The 17,702-nt window shown below is 34.2% G+C and overlaps 1 protein-coding gene across 2 annotated transcripts in view; it reads left to right on the forward strand.

Moving 5' to 3' along the window:
- The window catches only part of LOC106761888 (187-kDa microtubule-associated protein AIR9), a 32,705-nt gene that overhangs the window by 12,601 nt on the left and 2,402 nt on the right, over positions 1 to 17,702 (forward strand). Inside the window, exons 14-33 of one of the 2 annotated variants that reach the window (XM_014645487.2) lie at positions 986 to 1,121; positions 1,356 to 1,456; positions 1,540 to 1,587; positions 3,014 to 3,195; positions 3,323 to 3,440; positions 3,596 to 3,723; positions 4,929 to 5,094; positions 5,821 to 5,939; positions 9,254 to 9,422; positions 9,546 to 9,630; positions 9,746 to 9,819; positions 9,904 to 10,026; positions 10,779 to 10,971; positions 11,061 to 11,182; positions 11,381 to 11,588; positions 13,592 to 13,665; positions 13,796 to 13,934; positions 14,612 to 14,793; positions 15,130 to 15,285; positions 15,908 to 16,039. In XM_014645487.2, the coding sequence (XP_014500973.1) occupies positions 986 to 1,121; positions 1,356 to 1,456; positions 1,540 to 1,587; positions 3,014 to 3,195; positions 3,323 to 3,440; positions 3,596 to 3,723; positions 4,929 to 5,094; positions 5,821 to 5,939; positions 9,254 to 9,422; positions 9,546 to 9,630; positions 9,746 to 9,819; positions 9,904 to 10,026; positions 10,779 to 10,971; positions 11,061 to 11,182; positions 11,381 to 11,588; positions 13,592 to 13,665; positions 13,796 to 13,934; positions 14,612 to 14,793; positions 15,130 to 15,285; positions 15,908 to 16,039 (2,655 nt within the window). The remainder of the gene's footprint in view (positions 1 to 985; positions 1,122 to 1,355; positions 1,457 to 1,539; positions 1,588 to 3,013; positions 3,196 to 3,322; positions 3,441 to 3,595; positions 3,724 to 4,928; positions 5,095 to 5,820; positions 5,940 to 9,253; positions 9,423 to 9,545; positions 9,631 to 9,745; positions 9,820 to 9,903; positions 10,027 to 10,778; positions 10,972 to 11,060; positions 11,183 to 11,380; positions 11,589 to 13,591; positions 13,666 to 13,795; positions 13,935 to 14,611; positions 14,794 to 15,129; positions 15,286 to 15,907; positions 16,040 to 17,702) is intronic. The other variant, XM_014645488.2, reaches the window with a different exon arrangement.

Here is a 17,702-nt window from a genome sequence, read left to right on the forward strand (position 1 = left end):
TTAGAGTATGTAGCCCGTAAAATTTGGGTATTTTTGTCAGAACTCCTTTAACTAGTTCATTAATTATTGTTCTGAGCACTCCTTTTATGTGCTGCACGTGAAATCTTGTAAATTTCTCGATGAACAAGGATAGGGCATATATTTGATAGATTAATAGTGCATCATGAAAGAAGTGACTAAATTTGAAGATTGATTTGTCAACAAAAGGTTAATATTAATGAAGAAGTGATATTGTGGGAAATATAAAGTTGGGAACCATCCAAAATTGAAGGGAGTTCATGAAGTCACCAGTATTCTTGAACCACTCAATTCACATGTTACCAATGTTGTCAAAACTGCCAGTATACTTGCCAACCTACATGGTCCTGCAAGTATGGGAGACCCAAGTGAGTGAATGTGCAAGGCAATGAATGGAGAAGTCACCAATCATTTCGGGATCATGATTTTGCTTGTTAAATTATGGATCGTTCTTTGCGTTGATCATGAAAGTCTTTGTGCAAGCTTGGGTTTTTTTAACCAATTTAATTACCCAAATCATTTAGTTGGATTTCAGGTCAGGTTTATAATGATTCAATTCGAAAAACTTAAAAAAGACAACCTTTTTGCCTATGCTTACCAATTGGAAATCAAAATCAAACAACAACCTGCATGAGTCTGCTTTGGTCAACTTCGTTTAATGAAAATTGGTTTTAAGTTGAAATCTGTCAGTTTTGAGTTATATTCTGACTACTGAACTTAGTTGCATTACATATTGGATCTTAATATTTATGATTTTTGATGACTTATTTTTATCGTCTGTATATTTTTTAATTTATGTCCATGTCTATAAGTATAGTTTTTTTCCTATATGCTTAACTCTTGTCAAATTATGATCCTTGAATTATGGTCTTTTTATCCTTCTTCCAACCCTCTTAGGATCCTCTAATTTTATACATAGCATGCTGCTGTCTAATTGTTCTCTGATCATAGTCTTATCACATTACAGCTCCTCCTTCTGTCAGTAATGTGAAAATAGTTGGAGATGCTGTTGAGGGAAGTACCATCAAAGGAGTCGGAGATTACTTTGGTGGAAGGGAGGGTCCGAGCAAGTTTGAATGGTTGCGGGAGAGCATGGATTCTGGGTCAGTATTCTTTTCATTGCCCTTCACCTAAGGGCATGGAAGTATCAAGTTGAAAAATAAATTCTCTTATCCTAAACTTTATGTTTTTTCTAATTAGAAAGAATAATGTTGCATTTATTACAATGCTTTGAGGGTGCATTCTGCTTTTATTTTGTTTAAAGTTTGTTTTCTTTACTCCCTTAGTCCACTTTACTGAGGTATTTTCTTTTGTTACAATGTGGAAAATCTGTGCAGAGGCTTGTTGTTAGTGTCAGCAGGCACATCTGAGTATACCTTGACCAAAGAGGATGTTGGTAGTTGTGTGGCGTTTGTGTACATACCCATTAATTTTGAGGGTTAGTATCCATACATGAGGAATATATCTTTTCCAAATACTGTAGTTGTGTTTTTGTAATATACTCATTGATATATCTTTCAGGCCAGGAAGGACAATCTATGTCTGTAATGTCTTCTGTTGTGAAACAAGGTACCTGGGTGACTATTAACAATGTCTCCTGTATTTTGGTTGTTTTCTCTGTGATATTTTACTAGTAGTTGATGCTGTTTTGTTATATACTGGCAGGTGATATTTTGTTATTATTGTAATAACTGCATGCTATTGATTTCTTTGTCATGTACCAGTTTATCATTCTTATAGGTATAAAGCCATTCCTAGACCTCCACATAGTAACGTAGGCTTTTAGAATAATTGGGCTTTGACATTGTATGAAAGCCTCTCTTTTCAGTAGTCAGGAGGTTGGTCTATGTTGGCTCAATCTTAAATATCAATTCTCTCAAGATTAGAGGAAAATAATTTCTCTCTTATTCACTTTGATTACATACATCTAATATATATACATACATTGCCAGATAATTTAGGAAACAAGCTGATAGGTTTCTACTCAAGAAACCTCAACAGACAATCACAATTCACACCAGACACACACCAAATCGAAAGAATAACATCTTCTTGTATTGACAGTAACAAGAATACAATGTACAGTGAACCAAATGAGAGCTTAACCTCCCCCACAGGATTAGCAATTCCTGTTAGAAACACGATTAATCCCAAAAAGTCCTCTAACCGACTATACAAAAGCTATTTATACAATCTTATTCCCGCCCTTTCTAACTGCTAAGGCAGTTAGGCAATTAATGTTTATTTCTTATTTCTTCTCTCGAATACTCTCCACCTCCTAACACAAGAACAAGCACAACATATTCTAGGAAACACATCCCTGAGATTGCATAATAGATACAAAATTAAAACCAATAGGAATAGAATCTTAATCTTCCTAAAATATCTAGACAAATACAAGGTGCAAAGGGCCTCTGGATTGTCAATGTATCAAGCACAAACAACTCTCACATGTGGGGGTGCGTTGGATTTATAAAACCATCCTAGTTGACACTCATTCTGACCCTCCACCTAATAATTTTAAGCCATTGGGAGAGCTAATGGATACTCATCTTAATTATTGTGTGATTGTTGTCTCTGGTAACTATAATGCTTACTTTTTTGCTGTGATGGGTTTGAGTTATTCATCTTGCTTTGACTTCAGCATATTGATATGCTTAATCCTTCTATTATAAGGGATTTGTTAGTATTTTTCTTTTCTCAGTACACTTCCATCTTTATATTGAATTTCCTCAGTTTCATATCTCTATGAATACATTCCTTGTGCATCCTAGAAAAGAAGGTTTCCACCTTTCCTATAATGTGATACAGCTGTATTCGTTCTTCTAAGAATCTAAATATATTTTCTGGATACTCTATTGCTTATGTGTTAGTTCTTTTCCTTTCTTTTGATAATACAATTAGATGTTTTATGGTGATGATTTTAAAAAATTCTAAAGCTGCTAGTTTATATACCTACAGTTTGAATGAATATGATGCACTGTTTCATTTTCAGCACCTCCAAAGGTAACAAATGTCAAAATAATTGGTGAATTACGAGAGAATAGCAAGGTCACTGCAACTGGTATTGTGACTGGTGGAACTGAAGGATCTAGCAGAGTTCAGTGGTATAAAACACATTCGTCAACTTTGGATGAAAACAGTCTTGAAGCACTAAGTACTTCTAAAATTGCCAAAGTAGGTTTGTGTTTTGTTCTCTTTTTTGGGAGATGGAATCCTATAGTTACACAATGATTTGTTAAGTACAGTGAACTATTCCTCCCTATAAATCTAGTTTCAATTTTTTGTGTTTTGTGCTACTTAGGCATTCCGCATACCTCTTGGAGCTGTGGGCTATTACATTGTGGCAAAATTTATTCCCATGACTCCTGATGGTGATTCTGGAGAACCAGTGTTCGTAATATCTGATAAAGCAGTGGAGAGTAGGTGTACTTGTTCCTTCTCACTCCCATTTGTTCTTGATCCCAGAGTAATATAAACTGAATATAAATCTCTTTGATAACAGGAAAATAAATCCAGTAATCTCTATAAGCTGAATAAATCCAATAGTCTTAACAACTTAATGCATTTCTTACAGCTCTTCCCCCAAGCTTGAATTTCTTATCTATCATTGGGGATTACAATGAAGATGGAATTTTGACAGCTTCATATGGATATGTTGGAGGTCATGAAGGAAAGAGTATATACAGTTGGTATATTCATGAGGTATATCTACATTCATGTTCCACAGTATTTATCTAACTTATTTAATTTATGCTATGGGATTCTACTTCTTACCTTAGTAACAGTGTAAAGCCGTCTATAGTACTTTACAAAATAGGTGCCAAAACTCGAACAGTAGTTGCCTAGGGACTGTCCTGGATTTGATTTTCGACTCAATAGTATTGTCAACTTAGCATTGTATTTCTATCTACTGTGCCAGCCCAACATTTTTGCCATGTTTACTAGATTGTTTAACTTTTCAGGGTTTGCTTTTTCTGAGTTAATTTTTACTGATGCTTATTAATAATCTTTTGCTGCATTTATTTGAGTTAGCAATAATATATTTGAACTGTTATAAGAAAAACAAATTATTTGTCATCTTAAAATGATAGAAATTTATAATATTTAATACATTGAATAAACAAGTATGGGTTTAGTTTAAAAGGATGAATTTCAGATTTTTGCATAACTATAGAGAAGGCAATAGGCATGCTGATTGTTTGGCTAATTACGGCATCGGGGATGCTGATTTTATTTTGTAGGAGGGAATTCCACCTTGAGTTTCTTATGAATATTGTAAAGATAGATGTGAGCATCCACGTTTTAGGTTTTATTAGTGGGTTTTGGTTGGGTCTCACGACTTTCGTATTCCTTTTCTTTTATTTATGCTATCAGGAATGCTGCATGTGATTTATATAGATTATAGTCCTAACCTTGTTAGGATTATATCTTGTATTGTAATGCTTTAGGATCATTATTTTCATTTAAAAAAAAAGGAAATATTTGGTGAAATTGATTCTTCTTTGCTAGAACAATACCGTACTAGTTGCTACTTGTATTGACAATTTCTAGATGTACACAACCAAATCAATTCACCTTGTGACATTTAATGCTAGAAAACTAATTGTTTAGATATTAATCATGCATATGGGTTGACATTCAACCCACTCTTTTTGGTTGACTGAAAGCTCCTTAATATGCTGTCTGGGTAAACTGTATGTCTCATGTTTTATTTGTTTTCGTTCTAGATTTTTGGTGCATTTAGTGGATGAGAATAAAATGGATTGACTGTTGAAAAAATTATTCTAAGGGGTCAAAACATAGATGCAGATTTGACCTACTGAAATAAATAGATAAAATATTCCTTTTGGTCGCAAAATGTCCTTTAGATAGAAAATTTTTGTTCTAATTGTCTCTGGAATGTACAGGTTGAAGGTGATTCAGGTTCTCGGATACCAGGGGTTTCGGGACTGCAGTACCGAATCACCAAAGAAGCCATTGGAAAATTCATCTCATTCCAGTGTACTCCCGTACGGGATGATGGTGTTGTTGGTGATACAAGAATTTGCATGGGCCAGGAGCGCATTCGCCCTGGTAACATTTATTGGATTAAGAATGAAAATATGAATATGAATTTGGTCTGTTTCTTGAAGTGATATAAAGAAATTCACTTTAGCGACATTTGTGCTAAAGATTTCCAATATCGGGCATAGCTATGGAGAGAGAAGATATAAGAACTGAAAGATTAGGGAACAGGGATTATGTCTAACTTATGCAATGCTTCTAATATAATTATTCTAGTATGTAGTGTAAATATATCTTTCTTGACTTATTAGTCACACTGTTTTCTCCTCAAACATCTAATTCTAAATTATCATCTGAAAATTGTAAAAAAGAATGACATATTTTCATCCTTTCAATCTCACTAAGTTACCTCATTACACTGTATTATTGATACTATTAATAAATAAAATTTGCTTCACTTTTTTGGTGACATTATTTATTGATGCCTTTTGCTCTGTTATGATCGTTCAATTTGTGTTCCTCTTTGCATCTGTTAGGATTATTGTAGAGATAAATGTGGTCTTCCATATTTTAGGTTTCTCTTGTAGGCTTAGTTTGGTTCCCCCATTTTTGTATTTCTCTTTCTTTTGTATTTAGAATATCACCAATGCTGCATATGATTGATACAGGTTGTCTTAGTTAAGATGATAACATGTATAGTGATGCACTAACATTGGTATCTTGATTTAGAGAAAAGGTCATTCAATTTGCTTTATATTTTGTTCTAATATAGTTTTGGTTTTTCTTGGTGATCAGGAAGCCCAAGATTGCTTTCTTTACACATAATTGGAAATGCTGTTGAAGGAACAATTCTAAGAATTGAAAAAAAGTATTGGGGTGGTGAAGAGGGAGATTCAGTTTACCGCTGGCTGAGGGTATTTGTAACTTCAACTTTGTGTTGTGAAAGTCTTTGATATGAATCTAAGTTTTTATTTTAAGTCTTGTGTCTTACTCTGAAAAATTTGAACCAGTAAGGTATTGTTGTACATTCATTAATATTATCAATAGTGAACTTGCATTTATGTTTCTAATTAAACTTTAAATAGCTGGTGATTTTCTTACTTTCCTTGCTCTTTAGATATTAAGTCTTTTTCACTTGGCACTAGAATGCCCCTATCCTACTTGGTAAGAGTTTACACTTTTATTGAGTTCTACCATATGTTAGTACTTGTTTTTATTAAAAGAAAAAGTGACTTTGGTTGATGTTGTTAGAAATATTATATTCAGTTTATATTTATTTCTTATCTTTAGTTAGTTAGTTTATATTTCTTATTTAGTTTGTTTTTATTTCTTATTTGTATTTTGGGCTTAGCCCATATTTCTTCTATTATAAATAAAAGACCCTATGTGTATATTCAACACAAGGGAGATTTCTCCTAATCTTCTTCCTATTTCATATGGTATCAGAGCAAGGTTCTCTGATTCTTTAGCCGTTGTCTTCGCCGTCTGCCGGCGGTCGGGCGCCATGGCTGTCGGCAGCCCCTACTAAAAGTCTTTCAACCTATGTCATTCTACTGCAGCCAAGAAAGGCCACTGCCGCCACCGCCACCGGAGCTGCCACCGTCGCCGGAGCCTCGCCGGAGCAGTCGCTGGAACCTTGCCGGAGCCTCGCCGGAGCATTGCCGGAGCCACCGCTGGAGTTCCAGAATTGACCGGCGACCACTCCATCCGAATCTTCCTCTCGTATTCTACGTTCTGGTGTATGCCTCCACGAATGGGTTCTAATTCCCTTTTCTCGTGCTGCACCGATTGGACCTTCTTGCCATCCGCTGCTTGTGCCGCCACTACAATCAGTCACGGTTGTCTCAATCTGTTGCCAGTCCTACTTCTACTGCTTCCGCTATCTTATCTTTTCTGAAAGGTCTTCAAGGACAGTTAGTGGTTAACACCAAGAAATTTCAACACTAAAATTATGGGTTGAAACAATTTCACCAACCCTTTGTCAAATCTGTCAAATTTGTTTTTGGGTGCTTTGATGAATAAGAGCTCATTATGATCTTTCACTTTCACGATCTATCATCGGCGCGCCGTCATTTCCGTCGTTCGTCGTGAGGGGGAGTATGAACCAGGTTTTAGGCTTTCAGACTCCACTAGCCAATGATGGCAGTCCTTGCAGTTTTATCGCTTTTAGCCACTACAGGCCCCATCAGTCAGTGATGGCATTCCCTGTAGTTTTGTTGCTTTTAGCCACTACAGGCCCATCAGTGAGTGATGGCATTCCCTGTAGTTTTGTCGCTTTTAGCCACTACAGGCCCCGTCAGTCAGTGATGGCAATCCCTATAGTTTTGATGCAAGCCCCATCCTTACTTGATGACAATCCAATCCCTGGAGTTTGTCATTGTTCTCCTTTATCAAAGTCAAAGTCATCCCACTTGAAGTTTCATGGTGCTATTTGATGTTTCATGGTGCTGTTAGTTGTTCGTCGACATGTGATTGCGCATCTGTTTGCCACACACTCTTGANGACAGATCATATATTTCAAATTGAGTTTATTTATTCCAAGCTTGGTCCATACAATCTGTATGCTCCAGCTGGAGGGGGAGTGTTAGAAATATTATATTTAGTTTATATTTATTTCTTATCTTTAGTTAGTTAGTTTATATTTCTTATTTAGTTTGTTTATATTTCTTATATGTATTTTGGGCTTAGCCCATATTTCTTCTATTATAAATAAAGGATCCTATGTGTATATTCAACACAAGGGAGATTTCTCCTAATCTTCTTCCTATTTCATAGATGTGTTTTAATTACCATTCAAGAAAGATTGGTTCTAACTCAACCCTACATATTTGCTTAAGGGGGTTCAATTGTTTAACTAGTGTCTAAAAACTTAGCTTAAACAGAATGGTTGGTTCAGTCAACCTCACTGGCTTATCTGTTTCACACACTACCTTCTCAGCATCTGTTGTTACAATCATTCTTGTTGAGTTTGCTGATATTCCCTAGTTTTGTTCTTCAACACTTTAGCATATGAGTCTCTCATTCAAGACATCCCTTTGATGTATTTAATGATTCTTGTGAGTGTTGCCCATCTGTTGTCTCCTTTTCTATGCTATTTGTTGAATTTGTTTGTTTACAACCATATGTTGCTGTTTGATTCTCAAGGGTTATTTTTGTGTTGGTATGCTAGAGATTCTTAACCTCAGTCATAACATCTTCAGTTGGGTCTTAGCTAGGACATCTCTCAAATGGCATATGACATGGCATCTTTTGGCAAGCTCAACCCTGTTATCTTTTTGCTAGCCTGGGTCAAGACATCTTTTGGCAAGCTCAACAATGTTATCTTTTTGCTAGCCTTGGTCAAGATATCTTTAAGCTGGATCTTAGCGAAGAGTTTGTTCAATAAGTTCCCAAGGCATCCTTGGCTGGTCTCTACCACGGAGTCCTTAGCTCAACATTGTCTAGAGCATCTTTGGCTCAACCTTGTCTTGATATGTTTTAATTTTGTCTTGTGCAAGACATCTTGGCCTCAGTTTAGACATGTTTAGCACAACCTAAGTCAACACATGTTAAGCTTAGCCTTGGCTATCACTTGTTCAACTTAGCCACAGTTGACATTTCTACTAGAAAAGGATCTTCATCCAGGTTCCAGCCTAAATATCTTCAACTTTCACTCGACCATTGTATCTTTGATTTGGCTCAACCTTAAAATCTTGAACTTGGTCCTGGGCAGGGTATCTTCAACTCACTGTCAGTCATGGTTTCTACAATTTGGCTTTGGGCAGAACATCTTCTACTTGGTTCCAACCAAAGTATTAAAAAAGTAGGTCAAATTATTTTAGTCTAAGACCCATGGGCCATGGGCCAGCCCTAGATCACTAGAAAAATTGGTCTTCACCTTCTGTATTTTAATTTTTAAAGTAGGTAGGCCCTAACCTCTTCACGTGGACTCAGGACGAATGGCTTAGGGCTAGCTCAGCTGACAACTTTAATAAAATGTTTCAAGTTCCAATTTCTAGAAACTGCCTTAATATATTATGATCTCAACTTGAAAGAGGGGGTGCAGTAAACATATCTAAACTTCAGTAAATTAATAAAACAGAGCCAGGAAAAAGTGTCCTTATAGTTGCCATAAATAGTGGATTCCTCCGTTCCTTGTTTTATTGTGGTTACCATGTTGATGCTACTATATATAATTGGTCAGTTAAATATTTGGGTGATCAACTAACTATTTTGTGGCTTTATGTAGACCACTCCCGATGGCACAAAAAAGGAAATTGCGGGTGCCACTGATGCATCGTATATGCCCTCAATCGATGACATTGGCTCCTTTATTTCTGTTTCATGTGAGCCAGTTCGAAGTGATTGGGCTCGTGGACCTATGGTTCTGTCTGAACAAATTGGGCCCATAGTACCTGGTATCAGTTATTTCTTATATTATTATTGTGCTTTTTAAGCTTTATATTGTTCATGAAGACATACAGATTTTTTTCAGGTTCAGACAATTTTAATGTACAACTATTTTTACATTACAAATTTAGGTCCCCCAACTTGTCATTCGCTGGAACTTTCGGGATCAATGATAGAAGGGCAGCACTTAAGCTTTAATGCTGTGTATACTGGAGGGTCAGGCTTCTATTATGCACTGTTTATACTTTACAAGTCTCTATTCCTTTAGTACTTTTTATTTTATCCATCTGGTTACTTTCCCTGTCTTAGAATTTTGTTGCTTGCTTTTCAGGGAGCAAGGAGATTGTACCTATGAGTGGTTTAGAGTAAAAGACAATAGTATTCGAGATAGAATTAGTACCAATGGTAACTTTTATATTGTTGTTTTATCAGCCAAGGGTTATTTATTTGTGATGGAAACGTAAATGCTTAATATTTATTTACTATTAGCAGACTTTTTGGATTTGACTCTTGAGGATGTTGGTGCGTGCATTGAAATAATCTATACTCCTGTGCGCAAAGATGGAATCAAAGGCATCCCAAAGCACATTGTGTCTGATCTGATTTCTCCTGGTAAGATTGTTTTACTTGTGAAATTGGACATGTTATGATTATAGTGGTACCTACGTTGTTAACTTTAAATAACATACCCTAGTTTTTGTAGGCGGATGTTAGATACTGATTTTATCGGGGACCTTTAATTAAATGTTCACCTTCTTTATATAGTTATGGATTAATTAATTTTGTAAATAGTTCCAAAATTTTATAGAAATTTCATTGAAGTTGACCATTTATCAATTATATTAATCAATTGGCTGTTTGATTGATAGTTTTTGCTGGCAAAAACTACCTTAGACAATGTAACTATTCTTCTTTATGTTGGGAATGATCACTAGGAAACATGACGTTTTTGAGTGTTATTGTACTCTTGGAGTCTAATAATATCATTAATATAGGTTTATTGCATTTGTAATACCATACATTGCTAATTGCTATAGCAACTTCAGAACAGTACAAAAGAATAGAGAATGTGAAAATAGTGAAAACTAGATATAGGGTTAATTTTCCTTCTTAACATAGTATCAAAACCATGAGTTAGAGCTTACAATATACAAGTGGGTACAAACCTCACCTTACAAGCCGGTTTTATAAGGTTGAGTCAAATTTAAAGTTCAATTCTTAACAAAATTCTTGAAAATTTTCTTGTTTCTCTGTCTTTCCACAGTTTCTTTGGGGTATAATTTTATTTTTTACATTCTGTGATGGTATTGTAAAGTAGTTATATGCATCCCTAATGTAATTTCTGTATGGACTCCTGTGAACAGCGGAACCTAAGGGAATAGAACTCTTAATTCCTGATTGTTGTGAAGACAGAGAGCTTATGCCACTGAGAAAATATTTTGGTGGACATGAGGGGATTGGAAAATATATTTGGTATCGAACAAAGCGTAAACTTGAAGGATCTGAACTGCTAGATATATCTAATGCCTCTGATGTTGAAATATCTGGGACAGAGCTGTAAGTATTGAGATGTTCATGCTTTTTATAGGAATAAAAACTGTAACGGAGGTTGAGGGTTTTTTCCATTATTTTTCTTGACATGGCAGAATGTATAAACCGCTGCTTAAAGATGTTGCAGCTTACTTGGCTTTGTATTGGGTGCCTACTCGAATAGATGGAAAATGTGGAGAGCCATTGGTTGCAATTAGCAGTGCCCCAGTTTCCCCTGGTATCTATATGATTCTTTGCTGGAAGTTCATTGTAGTATCTGATGATATCTTTTCATCACATGGTTTAAATAGTATTGTGTTGTGGTGGTTGTGCCCACTGTATTTAGATTTTCATTTGTTCTAGCATTTTTGGCTTAAGTGACATAAAATGTGATATTTAGTACATTTTATTGCCTCACCCGTTTTGTAATTTGCAGCTGCTCCAGTAGTTTCTAATGTACTCGTGAAAGAGTTGTCAACGGGAATTTATTCTGGAGAAGGTGAATATTTTGGTGGACATGAAGGAGAAAGTCTCTTTAGCTGGTATAGAGAAAATAATGAGGGAACCATTGAACTAGTTAATGGAGCAAATTCTAAAATCTATGAAGTTACTGATTCGGATTACAATTTTCGATTGTTGTTTGGGTAAATTATTCTTATTTCTCTTTTAGCCTTTATTGTATGTTAATGTATGACAATGAAAATAGAGTATTGTATGTCATGCTAAACATTTTAGCTCATCTAAACATGAAATTGAAAGTGTGAAAGGAATGATCTTTTCTTCATTTATGTCGTTGTTACTTTTTATCAGTATAAATTATTAGATGACGGACTTCTTGGTGCTATCCAAGCTGTTGAATTTGTGGTTGAGAGTGGATGGCATAGTCTATGAATTGAAAAGTGATTTTTATTTTGGCGGAAGCTCTCTCCAATCATTACATTGTGAGGAATATAAGATTTCATATATCTCATATAAGTAGGGAAGGAAACCATTGTGCCAACATACTTACATCTTTTGGGGTTAGATATAGATGTACCAATGGTGGTTGCAAAATCAACCGCAAGTGCACATGTTGCAGCATAGCAGGTAATAAGTAAATATATCGTTCTCTTCCAAGGGAGGAACTTGTACAACACTCGACAACTCTTGCACTCAATAACTTAATTAGACTAGAAGTTTACAAATACACAAAGAAACTCTTTTTGTATTTTTATCAAACAGTTGGTATGCAATAAGAAATTTAACATAGAGTATATACACTTTGTTAAGATTAGAGTTCATCCACTTCTTTCTCATGCATTAGTAATCATTTCAATTTCATATTTATACCAAAATCAACTCACAATTATACTCAAATCCTATCTTTTGAGCCTATGATCACTCATCAAGTTTCAATCCTTTGAAATCTGAACAAGCAACCATGCATTAAGTTCAAGAGTCTTAAAATTACTGATGAATCATATTCTATTCCTAGATACAAGCTTCATTAGGTGTTCAATTTCAGTTCTAAGTTCAAGTCATATTTTTCAATACATTAAGAACCACAAATCAAGCATGGAGCAATTGCCAAGAACTTTGGGAGAGGGCTTGCCTCTTTCTTTGGTTTCCATTTCTTCCCTATCTATTCAATTTGTAAAATCCTAAGTTCTCTAGGTGCATAATTAAGTGTGGAAGGAATAAAATGTCCAAAACCTCTCGAGAAGCATGCTTAGATAACCTATTTTGACATGTCAGCCATGCCACCGCTCAACGCCATTTTCCACCTTTTAGCGCTCAGTGCAACTTTCCACTGCTCAGTGCTACTTGTGCAGGAGTTGGTGGCGTTTAGCCTTACAATTGTGGTGCTTAACCCTAAGCAGTCTAACAACATGATCATTTTTTGTCCAAAACATGCTTCCTTGATTTCCAAGTTGTTTTCCTCTACCCAAATTGCTTCTTATTGACTTATTTTACACACTCAAAATAGATATTAGAGGTAAACAAGCACACACTAATAGAAACACAAGAAAACATGAAAACAGACTGAACTTAGGGACAAAACAAAGTAAAAACTATGAAGAAGTTGATTTATTCACAAAAATATACACATAAAAGCATATAAAATCAACCGTTATCAACTATGTGAGGGATCTTATTCTAGATTTTATTAAGTTTTATTTCTATAAGAATAGATGCAATTTATATGGTTATAGGTTTGTTTCTTGAGTGGGTTTTGGTATAGTCTCCCCATTTTCTTTTGTATTTTTGTTATCTTTTATGATATTTGAGTATCCTGTAAATTATTGATATATCTTGGAGTGTCAATCTAGATGGAATTGCTTGTTATATAGTGATGTTTTTGCATAGCTTTGCTTTTTAAAGAAAGCAAGTTTTGGAGTTCCCTAATTTGCTGTTTATTTAAACTAGGCTTAGTTGTCTTATTTTATGAGTGGGTTGGGATTGTGCCGGTATTACTACAGTGGTGCTTGATCTAATTATTAGTTTAAAGATGATGATTAGATTGTATTGTATCACTTAATTTTATGCCATACCAATGAAATATCTTATAATTGAGATAATCCTTATCCTTTTTTCCTCCCTTTCCAAACCCTTTAATTATAACATTTATATCCTGTTGATATTAACATTTTCATCTTTTTTTTTTCAGATACACACCTATTCGTTCAGATTTGGTTGTAGGGGAGCTTGTTTTATCTGCTCCGACTAATATTGTGTTCCCAGGTAACCATTTCCCATGTTTAAGCAAGCCTTGCTTTTTTGCATTGCATTTACTTTTAAATATCAAGCACTTTTTTCTTTCAAGATTTTGAAGTTCTAGGAAAATAAGTATGGTTCTTGCATTGTTCTCTAGAGCTTCCATGTGTCGAGATGCTTGCTCTGACTGGCAAGGCAGTTGAAGGTGATGTTCTTACAGCTGTTGAAGTGATTCCAAATAGTGAGACACAGCGACATGTTTGGAGCAAGTACAAGAAAGATATAAGATATCAATGGTATGGTGATTTAGTTTGCAATGCTACTCCAAAGATAGTAGGTTGAATTAAAGTACTTCTAAAATAATATGAAAAAACTGCAAATTAATATTATGGCTCATTAATTATGAAATTCTATACCATAAACAAATGAACTGTAATTTTTTTCCTTTAAAATTATAAAACAAAATCATTTGAATTAGCTATCATGCAATAAGCAACTTGAATTATAACTAGTTTAAAAGCATTGACAAATAAGTAGGTAAAAATAGCTATCACTATCAACAGTAATGTTTCATTTTTTGATTAGTAATCCACTTAGAAAATAATGATTTTTCGTACGAAGTTATACAGATTAAGCAAATATTTTACTTACGGATATGATTAGAGTCTGAGTTATATGTATTTATGTAAATTAGGGGAACAATCAATTTTCACAATTCTCGATCTTGACAGGCAGCCTGGCCTATTTCCTCCCTTACTATTGACCATTTCAGTAGAGTCTGTTCCATGATCCCTTGTCAATGGCCAGTTCTCCCAAAAACTTAAGCTTTTGGGTGATGGCATGTATGTCTAACAAAGTAACAGTTATTGGGGTAGTTCTTTTTATTATCAGGAGAATCCTGGTTGCTAACTCAACGATTCTTGTAGTAAAGGCTGATTATATGTATCACTTAATCACATTAAAATAATTTCAGGTTTTGTTCGTCTGAAGTTGGAGACAGTCTTTTGTACGATCCATTACCTAATCAGAATTCTTGCTCCTATAAGGTGCGGCTAGAAGATATTGGTCATCATTTAAAATGTGAGTGTATCGTAACTGATGTGTTTGGAAGGTCTGGTGAGGCAGTATGCATTGAGACAACACCTGTGTTGCCAGGTAATTGCTTTCATTGATAGTGGCTGTGTTGGTGCTTTAAGCTTCTTATTTCCACATACAATTCTAGCAAAGATATTGTCTATGAAATATTTATGGACATTCATGTTATTCCCATAAAAGAGCTGTTTCTCTTTCTCATGGAAATACACAATGGCTTTGCAAATGAAAATTTGAAATTTGACTACCTGATACCTAACCATGTGATTCTTCATCCCATCATTTCCTACTAAAATACTTGTAACTTGCAACAAACTAAAGAGTGTTGTGTTTTTAAACATTTATTGTCATTTTCTTTTCTAACTGAGTTGCCCTTGAACTTTTTGTCATGCATCTTAGGAATTCCTAGAATACACAAGCTGGAGATTGAGGGAAGGGGATTTCATACCAATCTCTATGCTGTTCATGGCATTTACAGTGGTGGAAAGGAAGGGAAAAGTAGAGTTCAGTGGCTTAGATCAATGGTTGGAAGTCCTGACCTGATCTCCATACCAGGTATGCTAAATCCTTTGAGTTACTTAAATTGAAACATTTCCAGTTAAAGATATTGAGAAGTATATAATTGAATTTCAATACGTCCACTATAGGGGACCATATTGCTTATATCAATTGTAGTAAAATGTCAAAATAAGCAATGTGTATGTTACACAGACACATTGGAGCATCGCATGACATTGGAGCATCGCATACACATACACACACATATGTATGTTACATATATACGCATGTTGTGCCTAAACTTTTTTTTTTTTTTTTTTTAAATTGTCTCATGCTAGAGAACTTTTCAACATGCATTAAAGGCGAATGTGAGATATCTAGATTCAATTTAGGAAAAAGATAGATAGGAAGAGATAAGGTGTTAATAGAAATTCCAAAAAATGTTCTCATTGGAGATAAACCTCTAAAAGCACTCTCAGTTTAACAATAACTCCTAACATTGCTCTCTTTCAAGATATCTTATCTAATTTTAATAAAAAGAGGATAATATTCTCGGCTGTGTAATACACACGGATTCAGCTGTCTTTTGTTTTCTCTTACTTGCATGTCTTGTATTTCATATATTGTTATGTATCTTCATTAACCCTGTTATTTTTTCTTTCAACTGATTAAACTGCAGGAGAAACTGGCAGAATGTATGAAGCGAATGTTGATGATGTTGGTTATAGGCTAGTGGCCATCTATACTCCTGTAAGAGAGGATGGAGTAGAGGGGCAATCAATTTCTGTATCCACAGAGCCAATAGCGGTTGGTAAGATGAAATTCTTTATCTTATTAACTAGTGGAAACATATGTGCCAACACTTATGTGTGTCCAGTTTTACCTTGTAATAAAAAAATAAAAATTATTTTTCTAATCATTTTTAAAATAAAGAATGTTATTAAATTTACAAAATATATTTTCAAATAATAATTATATAAAATGTTATACAATTTAAAGGGTAAAATAGATAATGAAATGTGTAAAAAAAACCGTTATTGAGCTTATAAAAAACTCTCTTTACTAATAGGTACCAATGCAAACACATGCATGTTCACATTTTTTTATGATAAAAAAGGTAATGAAATTTTAAATTTAAAGTAAATATAAATAGTTACTATGATAAAAAATGTTTTTTATTCATTTTATAGGTATTTTTTATCGTAAATAGTTATTTTAGTTATGAAAAATTGTTAAATTTGAAAAAACAGTGACTTAAAAGGTAAAATCGGCAATATAATTATTTTAATTTAAGAAATATCTTATTAAAGGTAAAATTGGAAAACAAAATGTGTACACAAAAAGGTAAATTCCCTTTATATGTTCTAGTAAAAATACCTGCTTACGTGGTGCGTATTCACTTTTTTGTGATAATAAAAATAATGAAACTATAATTATAGAAGTAAATATAAATTTTTATAATTTAATTATCAATGGTTTTTATTTATTTAGTAGATGATTTTTATTTATTTAATTAGAAAATTGTTAAATTTAAATAATTGAAGGGTAAAAGTGGAAAGAAAAATTAGATACCAAAAAAGATAATCTTCTTTATATATAAGGATAGATAAATAACATAGTGTGTATAGTTTAAGTTATCTTTGACATTATGTAGTTATCCTGAGTGTTGAAATATCTGTTCATTTCTGGATTTAGGTAAATGTTTTTGAATTATTTGATTTATGATGAGCAGGCAACAAATATTCAAAAACTTATCCATGGTTTTGGCACCCCTAAAAGTTGGTGTCAAACTTTTCCCATCTATTCCTAATTCTTCCAGATCCCACAATTACTACCTTTAAGCCCCTGGTCCTTTCCCAATAACTAACCTGGTGTTGAATGTCCCGTGTGATCCTTCAATTCCTTTTGCTGAAAAGATTTCATTTATTGTCCTTAAGAAATAATTTGTTCATGTCTCTCACTCTTCGATGTATTTCATTTAGTGTTCATCTACAAGTGTCTAGGAAGTTGCATCTCTTATTATCCTAGGTAATAGTCTCCACTAGTGTCTATCAAGAGTCTATATTTATGGACAATGTGCAAAACCCACGCACCACAATTTTTTTTGAACAGTAAATCATTCTTGATCTCTAAATTATCTGTAGAATAATATGTTCCGTCTTCCCTCTGAAGCTAACGTGGTAATAGAGTAGCACAATCTGTTGTAACCTGTTCCGTTACAGTTTCATTGGCAGGGTTCCTTTAAATTTTTGTACTCCCTTTATTTAACCTGACTCTGATACCATATTAAAAGTGAGTTTAGGTTTAACTCAATCCTATAAAACCGACTTGTAAGGTGAGGCTTGGACTCCACTTATATATTATATGATACGTATATTCTTTATTATATAGGATTTGCTTCTTGTCTCTAATTATAAGTTATCAATACCCGATAAGTCTGACACTGAGCCAAAATTCCACCATATAAATATGGC

The sequence above is a fragment of the Vigna radiata genome, chromosome 5 (assembly GCF_000741045.1).
Source record: "Vigna radiata var. radiata cultivar VC1973A chromosome 5, Vradiata_ver6, whole genome shotgun sequence".
In the NCBI taxonomy this organism is placed as follows: domain Eukaryota; kingdom Viridiplantae; phylum Streptophyta; class Magnoliopsida; order Fabales; family Fabaceae; genus Vigna; species Vigna radiata.